Below are 16,568 nucleotides of genomic sequence, written 5' to 3'. Positions count from 1 at the left end.
AATAGTAAATAGTAAGTATCCTACAGAAGAATAGTGTTGTTTCTTATAATACTTTGTTTTTTGTGTGTGTATGCTATAATGTATGTGTGTGCATGCATGTGTCTGTTTAGAGAGAGAAAGAGAGAGATAAAAATGTATTTTATACTGTGGGCTGATTCAAAAAGTTTGAAAGCTTCTCCTCTAAAGGATAGAGCAAAGTGAAATACCAACTCATATCAGCAAATTAAATTAAGGCAATAAAACCCAAAGGGATAAAAACTATGAAGTCTCCAATAATACTGAGGCAATTTCCCAGAAGGTTCTAGCACAAAGGGGCACTGCACTGGAATGGGAGAAGAAGCTGACTTGAGGAGCAGCCTTTTGGATCTAGCTCATCTGCCCTTCTCTGTGGTTCAATTTACTTCCTGTAGTTCCCTGAGAAGCAGCTATGAAAATTCTTTAGAGGGTGTGTGTTTCCTAATTTGCTACTATATCATGGAAGGGATAATACCACTGTTTCCTTCAAAGTCAACTGTTGGTTTTGGTAACCTCATAAACCCAGTGCAAATATTCTTTTGAAGCTTGGTGAGTCTCTGGTCTGTTCCCTCCATTAGCCTGAGATATAATTACAGCAATGTGTGGGCCTCGGGGGAAAAGGAGACTATAACATTACTTGAATGTATGTTATAAATAGTAGTTTCTTGCTCTTTTTCACTTCTTCAGAAAAAAATGAGACTAAAAGATTTTTTTTTTGAATTTTTTGTTTCAGGAAGATGAACCTTATTCCCAACTATGCCCACACTGAGCACAACACCTAGCATATTTATAACATGTTGTATAATTAGCAAATCTTGCGCCTTTCTCTCTCCTGCAAAAGTTACAGAATCATAAAAAAAAAAAAAAAACTTTGTAAAAGAAGGCCATGTTCCAACATATGAAAATAAGAGGGTTTCCGTTCTGTGGCATTGTTATTAGTCACCTTGCCTGCTGGGAAAATTAAAGTTGCTGCTTGTGTGGGGTCACATAGCTAACAAGTTGGAAGCTGCAGCAGACAGACAAGCTAAGGAAATGACTGGAGACAAAGTCATGGTCTCCCCTCAACAAAATTCTCACTGATACTATCTAGACGTTTGTCATCCAAGTTAGCTGCTTATTAGCATTTCTTTTCAGTTGGCATTTCCCAGTAGTAGAACGGTGTCTTACTGCACTTCATTCTAAAGCCATCACCTCTTAAGGCAGCAGGAGAGGAGGTGACAGAACACCAGAGGAAAATGACTTACTTGGGAGTTGTAATCAACAATAGGTTCAGCATGAATCAGCAGCATGATGCAATTGTCAAGAAACTAATGCAATCCCAGGTTGCCTTACTGTGTACCCAGCAGCTAGAATAAGGGAGATCCTTTGGGATCCTTCGGGTCCACCTGTTTTACACCTCAGATCTTAACTTGAAGATAGATTTTTATTTTTTTTTAATGTTTATTTTAAAGAGAGAGAGAGAGAGAGAGAGCTCACAGGCTGGGGAGAGGAGGAGAGAGAGAGGGAAACACAGAATCCAAAGCAGGCTCCAGACTCTGAGCTGTCAGCACAGAGCCCGACGCGAGGCTTGAACACACAAAGTGTGAGATAATGACCTAAGCCAAAGTCGGATGCTTAACCGACTAAGTCACCCAGATGCCACACCTTGAGGATACATTTTTAAAATTTGGAAGGTATTCAAAGAAGTTAAGGTCCTTGAATGATAAAGGGCCTGAAAGCCTGTCATAAAAAGAGAAGTTGAAGATCATGGAAAGAGAAAACAAGACAATCTAAATGCTTTTATCTGTTTATGTAAGTACCATGTATATAACTCCAAGAAGTAGCCCTGGGACCATCTGTGGAAAGCTAGACTGCAGGAAACAGCGATTCAACGTACGCAAGTTTTCTGGCCATCAACCATGGCAGTGCAGAAAGAGCTTGCCTATAGAGTAGGGAGTTCCCTGTCATTAACAACATGCAACATAGGTTGGGTAAGAGTCTTATTAGGCTTTAGAACTTTATTTATACGGCACACAAAAGAGTTTTAAAAGAAAGAATTACAAACCAACCTGATGGTTGTAGTGGCGGATTATACGTGGCTTTTATTTACTAAGCTAAACATTTCTAATTGCTTAATGTTTTAGAGATTAAAAGCATAAGTGACTTTTATAATCACTAGAAATAAGTTTACTATGAAGCCAATGAGGCTTCAGCTTCAGGGCCCCTCCCTGGCAGTGATATAGTTAATAAATGTCATCAACTCAAAGAATATTTAAGATTAGTTCCCGTACATGAAAATGTAAAATGCCCTGGAATCTTAGAGCTCATATTCGAAAGAAATTTGATAGAGGTCCCGGAATTGGCCAACAATTACAAAAACTTCATTACCAATAAACCTGAAAATAATTTTTCAATGTTATCAATAGTTTTTAAGAATATTCTAGATGAAAGACTGAATTATTGTTTTATTCTCTCTCTAGAAGATTATATTATCAAAAAATTATCATATGAAGAAATAATCAAAGACAATACGACCAAAAATATAGGGGATAAAAGTACAAAGCTGTGTGATACAATTAAGGACAATAGGCTATTTTTCTTGGTTTTGTGATGTTTGTGATATTTGTCAGCTTTTTGAGTTTCTACTTTTTTTGTGATTTCTCATTCTAAATAATTACTTTTCTTTTTTTTAAATTAAACAACATACTTTTTTTAATGTTTATTTCTGAGAGAGAGAGAGAAAGCACACATGTGTGCATGTGCAAGTGAGAGAGCACACGTGTGTGCGTGTGCAAGTGCCCCACTTGCAGACAGAGAGAGGGAGGCAGAGGATCCAAAGCAGGCTCTGCACTGTCAGCACAGAGCCCAATGTGGGGCTTGCACTCACGAAACTGTGAGATCACAACCTGAGCTGAAGTCGGGTGCTTACCCGACTGAGCCACCCGGGTGCCCCTGAATAATTACCTTTCTTATTTTTTTGTAATTTGGTATGAATTTTCTTAAACAGAATTCCGTATTTTACAAGCTTCAAGCTCCTTATGATCTGACTCTTCCCTCTAAGAATCAGAATAACAACAAAAAGAATTTTAAGCACAGTTCCAATTATAGGAACTTGGTTGGAACACAGTTCCATGCAGTTGGGATTCTATGTAATGAGCTGTCAGATGTGCCTATTAAGCCATAAGAATCTCTGTAGCTGTCAGCCAAGGACCTGTCAATATCCAGCGCGCTGCGTCACGCAGCCAACCTCCTGTCTTCATCTCACCACACCTGACTGCCTCTTGCTGGCACGCAACCTGAGTCCTTCACTCCACCAAGTGGTGCTCTGATGCTAGATACACCTGCCGTTCTCTTGTTTCTAGGTCTGCACTGCTGTTCTTATTCCTTTCCCATGCAACAGCTCCCTGAACGATTGACACTCCAAATCTCACCAGCCTTTAAATGGAGAAAAAGTTCCCTTCCCTCTGTCTCTCTCCCCACCCAAGTGCTAGGTCAGTTCCAGTGTTCAACTGAATAAATGAAAGAATAAAACAAATTATTAGCAGGGCTATCTCTGGAGGTTGCGTGAAGGAAGAAGTGAACTGTTTCTCACTGTTTCAAATGTTCATTTCCCAGTTGATACCTGAATCTATTTTGTTGTTATTTTTTTCATCAGAACAAGCCACATTAGGAAAATTTGATTGAGCTAAAGTCTCCCTTAACAGCACTCCTGGTTCCTTCCAGGATTTGAGTTTGGGGTGTAGTTTCTTCAGACTTTTATTTTGTGCTTTTACATATCTTTCCACATGAACATATATGTGCTGTGTTGTTTGGGTGGAGGGGAGAGATTTTTTTTTCTAAATACGTGGTATCATACTGTGCTTTTAACCACCACTAGTGCTTTTAACTTAATGACATGTTTTGGGATCTATCAGTCTTCATGCGTGTATGTCCACAAAATCCTCGGTGAGTCTTAGTGAGGGTGCCCCTGGCTTCTGAGCAGGACAGTTTTCAGTTGTTTCAGGACTGCAGTATTCTTTTTTGGGAGTTAAGTATTCCTGGCACCCCCTTCACCCTCTTGACAAAGTACTAAAGCACCTGATCACTTGCCCTCATCATTTGGCAATGAAATGCTCTCCACACCTTTTCTCTTCCGGTTAACTTTTTACGTCTTGTATTCTACGAGCCCTCTCAACTTTGTCATTTCGCTATTGGTAGATATTTAGCATGGTTCCAAATTTTTACTCTCACAAACAAGTCTGCAGTAAACACCTTTGTTCATACTTCCTTCTGCTTCTGTGTATTTCACGAGGCAGACGCTGGAACGGCCATCGCTGGCCACAAGTCCATGTTTGGTTCACATGTGCTAGATTGCCCTCCACCGTATACCCTTACCAACAGTAGGCGATAATATCCATTGCCCTGGATTCTTCAAGACTTAATACTCTCTAATTCTTCAATTTTAACCAATCTGGCGAATAAAGAAAATATCACATTCTTGTCTTAGTTTGCATTTCTCTGACTAGTATTGAGACTATTTGAAATACCCACTTCCTCTTTTGTGAAAGACTTTCATTTTCTCTTCTGTATGTGTACATATTTTAATTTTTATTACATGTGCTTTATAATCAGAAAAAATAACACACACGTTAAAAAGTAACTTACGCGTCATTTAGGGTCTACTCAGATATTGGCTCCTTCAAACAACGGCCTTGATCTTTCTTCCTGCAACCATTCTCTTGAACGTAGTTTGCACAGTACTTGTCTTATCCTCTTGAATAATTAACGGAGACTAGACTGGGGCTCTCCCATTTGTGGTCCCTCTGACCTGCCTCGTGCAATGCCTTGTGCAATGCTCTCTGCAGATTTGAAGCTTAATAAAGATCTGAACGATAGAAGGTAGAGAAGGTTGACTATGAGAAAACTACCAACTCTACTCTATTTTCAACCTTTAGCTCTTCATGGACATGGTCTTGAACAAGCCTTACCAAAAGTGGACATATTCCTATAAAGGACATGTAACGTTATTTGGCTCTTGAGTCACTTCCCTGGAAGATATGCTCATCGAAATTTCTCGGAAAGGAATACTTAGCTCAACCAAAAGAGGAAGGTCAGATATTTGTGGAAGAGCTCTTGGGGGAATGAGGATCCCATTGCCCCATGGACATCATGAAGTGATAGGAGGCTGCCTGGCAGTCCCTGTCTTGGATTAGCCCAGGCCCAGGGCTCCTAAAACCCACCACATGGCAATATTGACTCAACCAAGCTGGCCACCCACAAATTAACACGTGCTGAGATGTGTCAGATTAGAGCATGGTGTGATTCTCCTTGCTGTATACTCAAGTATTCTTATGTGTTTATGATACATAGTAGTATTTAAAAGATTACCATTAAAAAGTTCTTAGTAAAAACTGCCTCCCAGCTGTAATTATCAGAAGAATTCTGTAAATGTTTTAAACACAGACTTCAGATCTCACTGAAAATAACCTGAAGGAATGTCCGAATCTTTTATATTTTAGACTTTTGTTAATCCAGTTTTGTTACGTCAGATCCAAATAAGTGATCTATTGGTTCAAGCTGAATCCTACACTAAAATGTTCATCCAGAAATTAATTATTGGCATAATGCATTTAAGAACATGTGACCTTGGGGCACCTGGGTGGCTCAGTCAGTTAAGCATCTGACTTTGGCTCAGGTAATGATCTCATGGTCCGTGAGTTCTAGCACAGCATCGGGCTCTGTGCTGACAGCTCGGAGCCTGGAGTCTGCTTCGGATTCTGTGTCTCCCTCTCTCTCTCTGCTCCTCCCCTGCTCGTGCTCTATCTCTCAAAAATAAACATTAAAGAAACAAAAACAAGAACATTAAAAGAATTAGAATTTTGGTTGTAGCCAAACCTGAAGTTTTTTATAGCTTCATTTTTAATTCCTCCAATTACTCTGTTTTTCATTGAGGTATAACTGGCATACAATATTGTATTAATTTCAGGTTCCAATTGTCCTTTGAAAGGATTTTGTAATGAGAAGATTTGAACTTGTCAGCAAATTAGCTCAATGAACGGGACTGCTTTACCCATAATTGACTTAGTGGGTTTGCTTATAAAAAGTTTGTCCTAGGGCACCTGGGTGGCTCAGTCAGTTGAGAGTCCGACTTGCGCGCAGGTCATGAACTTGCGGTTCGTGAGTTGGAGCCCCGTCTGGCTCTGTGCTGACAGCTCAGAGCCTGGAGCCTGCTTCTGACTGTGTGTCTCCCTCTCTCTCTGTTCCTCCCCTGATCGCACTCTGTCTCTCTCTCTCTCTCTCTCAAAAATAAATAAAGAATAAAAAAGATTTTTTTTTAATGTTTCTCCTTGCAATTGCTTTGAGCTAGTAGATACACTTCTAACATAAGACAGAGGCCTCTGTGCTCCCACAGAGGAAATATGCTAAAGAAACATACATTAGGAAATGCAGATTTAGAAAACAGATAGCTTGGAGACCTATATAGAAACTTCCTTCTTGGTCTTACGTGTGCTTTTTATTATCAGGCTGAAGTGACATGCGGTAGGGATCTCACAGTAGATGCCAGTGTGGTTCATGACAGCAGGCTCCCTCACCCTCAGAGTAGGGCTCTCCCTTGAGGCTCCTGTACATTATACACACCTCTTCAATAGCTCTCGGTTCACTGACGTAATCGGCATCGTCTGTATAGTCGCCCGTGTCCCCTTCCTCTCCACTGCCCAGAGGTGTGGGTCCCTGGCGGCAGCCGCTTCCCCCAGTACCTAGCTCTCTGTTAGCCAAAATAAATTCAAAGTAATGAAAAATTATATTTGAGCAACAAGAAAATCGCACCGCAGAGGATGTATCGCAATCCATGGCTTTGTGAGTCTCCACGGTTTCGTGTAACAACTAATGTGTGCTGAGTTCTGCTGTTTGCCAGGCCTGTTCTGACCATTTCGTGTGTGTTAATGGGAGCAGCACTTATAATTGGCCCATGAGATATGGCTGTTATTAATCCTGTTTCAGAGGTGAGGAAACTGAGGCTCAGACTGGTTATGTAACTTGCCCAAGGTTGCACAGCTGGTAGGGGTTAACACCTGGGTAGGACTCAGGCAAACTGACTCTGGAGACCACAATCCTAATTCACCACACTGGACTGCCTCTACCAAGTCATTAAGAAAATGACTTGTCATTTGACAAGTCTTGTCATAATGACAGAAAGAGCTGTCATTAGGAGAAAGGAGAAAGGTGCAGAACTGTGTGCCTAGCAAGCTCTTATTGTCATAGAATTAGGAGGTGGCGGAACATACTGGATGCCTTTAGATGCAAAGGATGGCTCTGAGGAGGAAACACAGGAAAATGGTTGACACTGGTGTCCTCTGTGGGAGCGAACAGGGAGACTGGGGACTAAGGGTGAGAACAAGGCTTTATTTTTACTAACTCTTCTTTGGAACGGTTTAGAATTTTTTTTTTTCTTCTACCGTGGATATATGCTACCTTTTCTAAAACAAAATTTTTTTTCATCTCCTTGGGACTTCTCTAGCTCTTCAGATATTTGTCAGTTTGAAACAACATCTGATGGGGCTCATGCGTCATGTGTAAAACATCTGAAGTCCTTGCTTTCAACTTCATTTCAGTCATTCCAGTGGACTCCAGTGTAATAATAGCCAGTGGTTTTCCACACTGCAGAAGGTAGTACCATACTTGCAAAAGAGTATGTGAGAGAGGGATCAAAGAAAGACAGAAATTTGGCCAAATCTTCTTTTTTTTTTTTTTTAATGTTTATTTTTGAGAGAGAGCACACGAGGAGGGGAGGGACAGAGAGAGAGGGAGACACAGAATCTGAAGCAGGCTCCAGGCTCCGAGCTGTCAGCACAGAGCCCCACGCGGGTATCAGACCCACCAATCACCAAGAGATCAGGACCTGAGCTGAAGTCAGACCCTTAACAGACTGAGCCACCTACAGGCCCATGGCCAAATCTTATTCTTAGGGTTATTTTTGACTTGGACTTTGAAAAGGATTTGTTTACGCAGTGACAGTGTGTTTGTTTGCTAGGACCACCATGACAAAGTGCCACAAAATGAGCAGTTTAAACAACAGTAAAGTTCTGCAGGATAGAAGCCAGAAATCCAGGAGTCCGTAGTATGGGTTCCTTCCAAGGGTTGTAAGGCAGGGACCTGTTCTGGCCTTTTCTTCTTGCCTTGTAGGTGGCCACATTCACATGGCACTGTCCCTGTGTGCAAGTCTGTCTCCAAATATGCCCCTTTTATAAGAGGACACCGGTCATATTAGATTAGGGCCCACCCTACATGACCTCATTATAACTTGCTAAAGACGAGATGCTAGCTCCAAATAAGGTCACATTCTGAAGCCCCGGGAATTAGGACTTCAACATATGAATCTTCAGGACACCATTCGACCCATAACACTGCCATGATCCACTTCTCTCTACTCTCCCCTCAGCTTGGCCCAAAGAGTTCCTCGTCCTGACGTTTGGGCTGAGACTTTGGTCTTTGGGCTACCTATGGTGGAGAATATTGTTGACGTCATTCTTGAGGGGAAAACCCAATGAAGGAAAAGTCACCTGTGGTTTGTCCTGAGTGCAAGTGTGGTTCTCTCCTTCCTAGGTGGTACCATGGTAACCTCACACGCCATGCGGCCGAGGCCCTTCTCCTCTCCAATGGATGCGACGGAAGCTACCTTCTGAGGGACAGCAACGAAAGGACTGGGCTGTACTCTCTCTCTGTGAGGTAGGATGTCTAAGAACTATGAATTCAATCTCGCCCCATCTCTTCCTTACATGGGCATTGCTTTATCATCACACTCAAATTGCCAGATAGTAAAATTCTCATGTCACCAGATAAAATTCTCTCAATTTCTGTTAGACCTGCAGGTCTAAGGATTCCAAGCTCTGAATGGTAGACTGTAAAAAAAACATTCTTCCTCCTTCCCTTGGCAGGGAAGAAGAAAATGTTAGAGCCGAAGGATACTTTACGAATCGTTTAATGTCTTGCTTGACTGATGGAAAAACTGAAACCTGAAATGGTAAAGTGTCTTTTCACCCAATAAATCAGCAATAGAAACAGCACCGGAATCCAAATCCCTAAAACCTGGCCCAGCGCCCTGTTAATATTCATTGCTTCCTCTGGAAAATCAGAATGATTTGTGGCTGTGCAACTTTCATCACAAACTCAAGCAGGCAGTGAGGCAAATTTTAAGTTTTTTCTGTAAATGGACTGACCTTTCTCAAGGCTCCACTTCCCCTGAATGTTAGTAAAACTAATCTAGTCCTTACCAACACAAATCGGTGATGGCCCAGTCCTTCTCTGGTCTTTCTCCTCCCCTGCTTCTTCCTTGTTGGCCTCCGTATCAGGGAAGATGGCCTCACCAGGTGATAATCAGGACAGCGTCTGTTCCCTTGGCGTCTGAGGGCCTGTAGCAAGTCATTCTGGGTTTGCAGGGAGTTGGCCTCGGCTTAGACTGGGAATGTGAAGAGTCCATGAAGTCGCTCTCAGCCACCCACTCATTAACCTCAAACTGTGACTGTTTTATTACTGTTCTGATGGCGCCTCCATATACCCCTGAAAATAGTCCCCTCTTCGTTCGTCTTTCGCGCTGATCTGGCATAAGGAGGTTTTCTCTATTCTTTTCTGCTCCACGTGGTCTAGGCCTCCTTGTCACTAACTCAGGAGCAACACTTACACTCTTTTCTCTCTGAATCCTCTTTTTCATCTAGTTTAGCAGTAGTTTCTTTTGTTTTGTTTTGTTTAATTTTTTTTAATGTTTATTTATTTTGAGAGAGAGAGAGCACATGAGCGGGAGAGGGGCAGAGAGAGAGGGAGACACAGAATCCAAAGCAGGCTCCAGGCTCTGAGCTGTCAGCACAGAGCCCAACGCAGGGCTCGAACTCACAAACCATGAGATCATGACCTGAACTGAAGTCAGAGGCTTAACTGACTAAGACAGCCAAGTGCCCCTGTTTTGTTTTTTAAAGTCTCCTCTACTTCTGAGAGGGGGGAAAAACTGGCTATAAAAGTATTTCCCTAAATAATTGATGGCAGGCTTCTATGAGCTCAAAAGAGAAGAATCACCATATTTTTTAATCTTCTCTTTGGGCTTCTGGACCTACATATTTTCTACGCCACACAACAAATTACCTAAAATGTAGTGGAGTTAAACAACGTAAACTGATTATCTCACAGTTTCTGTATGTCAGAAGTCCCAGTGAGTTCTCTGGATTCTCTGCTTGGCTCTGACCATGCCAAAATTAAAGTGCTGGCTGAGGCTGTGGTTCATCTGGGCCTTCACATGCTCTTCCTTCAGTCTCTTCTTTCTTCTTCAGCCCTTTTCACTCATGTCCTTGTTGCTATAGGACTGAGCTCCCCACTTTCCATCTAGCTATTGGCCAGGGATCGCTGTCGGCTTCTGGAATCCACCACCGTTTCCTGCCAAGGGGCCCCCACAGGCAGTTCATAGCATGGATGTTTGCTTTCTTCTAGACCATCTAGAGCGAATCCCCCTCTCCTGTGACCAGCCAAGGAAACCCTTTTGCTTTACCAAGACTTTTATGTGATTAGGTCAGGCCCACCCAGAGAATGTCCCCATTTTAAGGTCAGCTAATTTGGAGCCTCTATTACCTGCAAAATCCCTTCATAGTAGCATCTATATTAGCATTTATTGAATAAATGGTGGAAAGTGTATGTAGTCCAGGGGCTGAGAATCTTGGGGTCCTATTGGAACACTTGGGGTCCTGTTGGAACACTTCCATCCAAGGCACGTCTATAAGCCTATTTTAAGGGGAGTGGAAGAAATAGGTGGGAGGGTGAGGAGGTAAGTAAGAGGGTCACAGATTTTTAAAAACCACTTTCATTAACAGTTTTCATGTTACTCTGCTCTATTTTGCTTTAAATTTTTTCTAAATAACATTTTGGAAAAATTATTAATCAAACATGAATTTGTGCATGAGTGGAAGCAGGAATGTTGCTTTCTCTGATCGACAGCAAAGGTGAAAAGTTTATCAAGGGGTCAGGCTGCAAATCCTTTAATGTAAAGATCTTCCCCCGATCTCAAACAAACATGTGGAATTATTAGATCAAAGAATGCTAACTTGTCATCAATATATTTCTCATCAGAATGGTTAGATCAGAAACTTCTTCCAATTAGGTGGCACATATATATCACATCTATATAAAAATGTAAAAAAAAATAACCACAGGGGGCACCTGGGTGACTCAGTCAGTTGAGTGTTGGACTCTTGGTCTCCGCTTAGGTCATGATCTCACAGTTCATGAGCTCAAGCCCCACGTCGGGCTCTGTGCGGACAGCACAGAACCTGCTTGGGATTCTCTCTCCCCCCCTCTCTCTGCCCCTCCTTGCGCTCTCCCTCTGTGTCTCAAAATAAATAAATAATCTTTTTAAAAAATCACCAACAGAGGTGACAGGAACCACAAACCAGCTCAAAAGAATGCCTTTTTTTACTCATTCGTTTACTCTGTTAATAATAAATATCTAAGAGCATCCACTCTATGCCAAGCTCTTTGATAAGTGTTGTGGAAGATTCAGGCTTTGCCCTCAGGAAGTACAGCTCACAGGACAGTAGGATGCTATACAAGTAGCTCACGACAAGGAAGAGTGCAGTGAATGATGGGAAAGAAGCCAGATGAGTGTGTGGACTGTCAAGGGGAGAAAAGCAAGTAACTCATGTTGTGAGTATCATGGCGTACTTGACCCAGCAGGTGTCTTTGGGCTGACACTTGTTCAGAAACAAAAGGGGCGATGTTGCTGGTGAAGGGGACTGCAAGAGCTCAGGGACAACAGCAGAAACTCTGAAGAGAATTGTAGGTCCGGTTGGATCAGAGAAGTAGTCCTCAGGGTGTGGTCCCCAGACTGGCAGCATCCCCAGAGAACATTAGGGATGCAAATTCTTAGGCCCCACACCCTGGACCTGCCAAATCAGGAATTCAGGGGGCAAGGCCCAGAAATCTGGGTTTTAACGAGCCCTCCAGGTGATTCCAATTTCTGATGCTTGCTAATGTTGGAGCAGGACTTACACAGAGAGGAGAGGAATAGCGGGAGTCAAATACTACTTATCTATTTAGGGGCACCTGGATAGCTCAAAGCACCCGACTCTTGATTTCTGCTCAGGTCAATCTCACAGTTTCTTGAGTTCGAGCTCCGCGTCTGGCTCTGCACTGACAGTGTGGAGTCTGCTTGAGCTTCTCTCTCTCTACACCTCCCCTGGTCATGCGCTCTTTGTCTCTCTGTCTCTCTCTAAGAGTAAATAAATACACTTAAAAAATTCTTTTAATACCAGTGCTTTCAATAAGTGTGTTGTAATTCTCAGTTTTTAGAAGGGTTTAATGATGATGCTCATGCCTAATGTTATATTTCCCTTCAAAACAAGATAATTCATTTCTGAAATAACCTAAAGCATTTCTTTTTCCCTTTCAGAGCCAAAGACTCTGTCAAACACTTTCATGTTGAATATACTGGATATTCATTTAAATTTGGCTTTAATGAATTCTCATGTCTGAAGGATTTTGTCAAGCATTTTGCAAATCAGCCTTTGATTGGAAGTGAGACAGGTAAGCCATGAACAGATAGATACTTGACCTATGAGACATTGTTTCAGGATGGAGGAAGGAAAAGGAGGATTTCATTAAATAGTTGTCACTTCTATTGGGTTATGTACATACGATATGCGATTAGATATGGTTAGAAACAATTTTTTCCAATTGCTGTGCCATATGCTACATTAATAAATTTAATCTATATCTGTATCTATATATCTGTATTACCTTTATGAGAAAACAATGTGCTTTGAACAAAGTAGACAGTTTTTTTAGAATGTGATATAATAATGGATTGATTTAAAGTACACAACTTTAAAAAAATAGTCTATTCATTTTACAATAATATATATAGTAAACAAAGAAAAAAGAAAAGCTAGAACAACTTTCTGATTCCTCATAATTTTAGACATGGACAGTTTACATATTGGGACCACCCATAAAAGATAATGTTGAGCATTTTTTAAAACAGAATTCATACTTAAATGTTCACAAATATCACAGAATGTTAAAAATATTGACTGGAAATTGCTCTTTTGAACAATGCCTTTATTACATCATAAAATTCTGTTTCTCTTGGTTTTTGTAAGTCTTTACACTGGACTTAAATATGGATGGAAAATTTTGAATTTCCCTGTTTGAATGGTTAAAGTCCAACTAGAATATTCAAGTTAAAAAACAAAAGACACACTACCCGGGTATCTGAATTATCTAACTTGTTTTGCTGTACCAATTAAAGTAAGCAAAAGATCACCCCTATATCTGTGATACAGAATCACAATTTTATGTGGCCTAAATGATGGTAATTCTTGGGTAATCAAAAGTTGGGTGATTCCAGAATGTGTAGCAGAAGAGGAACTCAAGATTTAACAGTACAGCTATCTTACCATGAATGTGTTTATACTTGCTTTCTTGGTAAACATGGCCAGTGGACCTTTCGTTAACTTCAGTGTGGTTGTAGAGATGCCTCGCCAGTCTTTCCTCCTCTGCTGTTTCTGTGGCCTGGATAGACCCTGATATGAATCACACAGTATCAAGTGTAGATGAGAAGCACAGTGGAAACCACAGAGTAGTTGCCTTACTTTATACTGACCGCATAAGACCTATACTAGAATATTCCAAACTGCAAAACTGAAGCTATAATCTTTTTTTCTGGTGGAAATTCTTCCAATCGGCCCTGAAAACTACTTTACCAGCAGTAGTTCACATAAACAAATGACAAGTGGGCATGCATTATTTATTTCTATTGCTACTTTGGCTATGGCAAGCATTTTAGTTTCTCAAATCCCTTCACTTCAAACTTACCTCCTACTTGTTTCCCACTCTATGCTCGACTTTATTCACTTCTTGATCACGAGAAATTGAGATTTTGAAACTAAAAACTTTGTTTTGTCTACCCCTATTTGTGTCCTTCTCTATGTCCCCCAGGTCCTGATACAGTGCATGACACTTTGGGTGATGGATGGATGGGTGGATGGATGATGATTATGAGTGGGAACTCTTTGTCACTTCAAAGCCATGATAAGTGTTATCTTCCAGCCTTTTTTCTTCCTCCAAGCAACGTCAGCTTCCTTCTTTTGAACTCTCCTCCTAGACTCTATATTTAACCCATTTGATCATTCTCTGTGCTCCTTCCTGGACTTTCTCCAAGTTACGGAACAGGTATACATTCTGTCTACCAAAAGGTTTCAAAAACCTTTAAGGTCAAAGTGAATGCAGTGGTTTCTGGGTGAACCTTTCTGGCACAGGTCCAATCTCCAGGCAAGAGGATCACCTAAGACTTCTTCAAAGTAAAGGCTCCTTGACATTGAATTTAAGACAATGTTAAATTTCCCTGCAAATACAGTAATCTAACTAAAGAAGTTTTACTATTAATCTTTTGGGAGAGTGAAGATTTGTAATCCTGATTCCTAAGGTAGTTTTATCCAAAGCTAAAGTTTGTTGTATCGTTATCATTTCTATAATCATTTTTTACAATAAAACTCAAGAAACTAAGATTTTTATCCTCTCTGCTGCATCTTCTCTGTGCCATTCATTATCCAACAGGAATTTGCTATTATTTGAATCCCTTGCTACAGGCTCTTGATGCTTATGGATATATACTTGGCTTCCTAGCTTCCAGGCCTTGAGTTAGATATCACCAACTCTGAAATATTCCTCTTATCTGTCCCAGCCAGATGAAGCAAAGCCACTGAGGCTGGGAACAAGGGGAAAAACCCATGACAAACAAGTGTTCCAATGTTGCCCCTCTGGGAGTAATAGGCCTCAGGAAACAAGATAACGTGCTGAAGTCATGATGACTCTTAAACCCAGCAGATTTTCAGAAGCCACAATCAGCACTATGACCTGTGAACAACAGTGAATGGAAACCAGGATGCCACCTTCTAAAAATAGGTCCCTTCTTGTTCATTTGAGTATTGGCTCCTGGTGTTGAGCAGCAGTGATCAGGAGGCCTCCAGTCTGATGATTTCTTGGTCTGCATCAGAGAAGTGCAAACTCTTAAAGTTTTCATGTAATTAAAGATTACCAGGGGAAGCATTTGTCTGCACAATGGATGAGGCCAGCCAGGGTTCTTACCTCCAGATCCTAGAATGGATAGGACTAGAACTGGGGATTTCAGGCCACTCCTTTTAGCCCAGACCCCCATCAGGCCAGCAGCACCTTGCAGTGCCTAGAGAGTGAGTTTATTTAAAAGAGACTTTCCCACACTTACCCACTGACAGGGACGGCACTACATCTGAGGGCAATGGGCAGGACCTCCAAATAACCAATAGCTTTACCCGACTTCGCCTTGCAGTTAAATATAGTGTAGAGGGAAACCCAGAACACTCGGTTCTGGGTCATAAGAAAATATTTGTATTTGGGATAAGTAAAAGTGTTAACCTAAAGGGAAGAATACTATTTTAAGATCTCTTCTTTCCTATTCTATTCCTTTTCTCTACTCCTCAAATTCTCAGGATTTCTGTTTCCTTAATCTGAAGAATGAAGATTTCCTAAGCAAGAGCTAAAAGCCTCCTGACAAACTGAATATTCTATTGTTATAATTTCCTTATCCCTTGCTATAATCTGCATTTAACCTTTCAATCTCCATGAAAGTTTCTGTCACTCTAATTTCTCCTTATTAACAGCCATCAGCATAATATCGTTAGATATTTCTGATTGCCAAATCCCAATCATTTCCCAAGTAAATATCATAGTGACATTCAACATGCTCTCTTCCTTTACTTTCCTCAGTGGCTCTTTTATGTTCTAACATTTTGTTTAATTCACTTTTTAAAAAATTTTTGTTTAATGTTTATTTATTTTTGAGAGGGAGAGAGAGACAGAGTGCGAGTGGGGGAGGGGCAGAGAGAGAAGGAGACCCAGACTCCCAAGCAGGCTCCAGACTCTGAGCTGGTGGCACAGAGCCTGATGTAGGGCTCTAACTCGTGAACCTCAGGATCATGACCTGAGCCTGACCTAAGTCGGAGGCTTAACCGACTCAGCCACCCAGGATCCCTGTATAATTCACTTTTTTAAAAAATCTTTGCAAAAAATTAAAAAAAAAAAAACTCTTTGCATTAGCATGTAAACCCTTTAAGAAGAGGGATATTTGTCATTTTTGTACCCTGGTCATATGTCCCAGTAGGTACAAGAATGAGTGGTAATAATTTTCACAACATTTCATAATTTCATGTTGGTTTCCCATTATCTCATTACCAAAGCCTGCATTGCAGCTTGAATGACAACACATCAACCAGTGAACTTCTGACAATTAGTTTTTACTTGCAAAGTTTTGTTTTAATGTTTATTTATTTATTTTTGAGGGATAGCATGAATGCATGCATGAGCCAGGGAGGGACAGAGAGAATCCCTAGCAGGCTCCAAAAGGGCTGTCAGTCCAGAGCTCGATCAGGGGCTTTATGTGGGGCTCGATCTCAGGAACCATAAATCATGACCTGAGCCATCCAGGCGCTTCTCACTTCCAAAGTTTATGCAAAGCATCATTTAAAATGATGCTTTGTGTTGTATGTATGCTCAGTAATGCTTAAATTCAGAATTTGCCTTTT

At 41.1% G+C, this 16,568-nt stretch overlaps 1 protein-coding gene across 3 annotated transcripts in view; it reads left to right on the top strand.

Annotated features, from left to right (window-relative positions):
- The window catches only part of DAPP1 (dual adaptor of phosphotyrosine and 3-phosphoinositides 1), a 53,382-nt gene that overhangs the window by 13,421 nt on the left and 23,393 nt on the right, over positions 1-16,568 (top strand). For all 3 annotated transcript variants that reach the window (XM_042984134.1, XM_042984135.1, XM_007080960.3), the window contains 2 exons: positions 8,578-8,700; positions 12,401-12,534. In XM_042984134.1, coding sequence (XP_042840068.1) covers positions 8,578-8,700; positions 12,401-12,534 — 257 coding nt within the window. The remainder of the gene's footprint in view (positions 1-8,577; positions 8,701-12,400; positions 12,535-16,568) is intronic.

The sequence above is a fragment of the Panthera tigris genome, chromosome B1 (assembly GCF_018350195.1).
Source record: "Panthera tigris isolate Pti1 chromosome B1, P.tigris_Pti1_mat1.1, whole genome shotgun sequence".
In the NCBI taxonomy this organism is placed as follows: Eukaryota; Metazoa; Chordata; class Mammalia; order Carnivora; family Felidae; genus Panthera; species Panthera tigris.
Note: the sequence above shows the minus strand (reverse complement) of the source record. Positions and strands in the feature narration are given on the sequence as shown.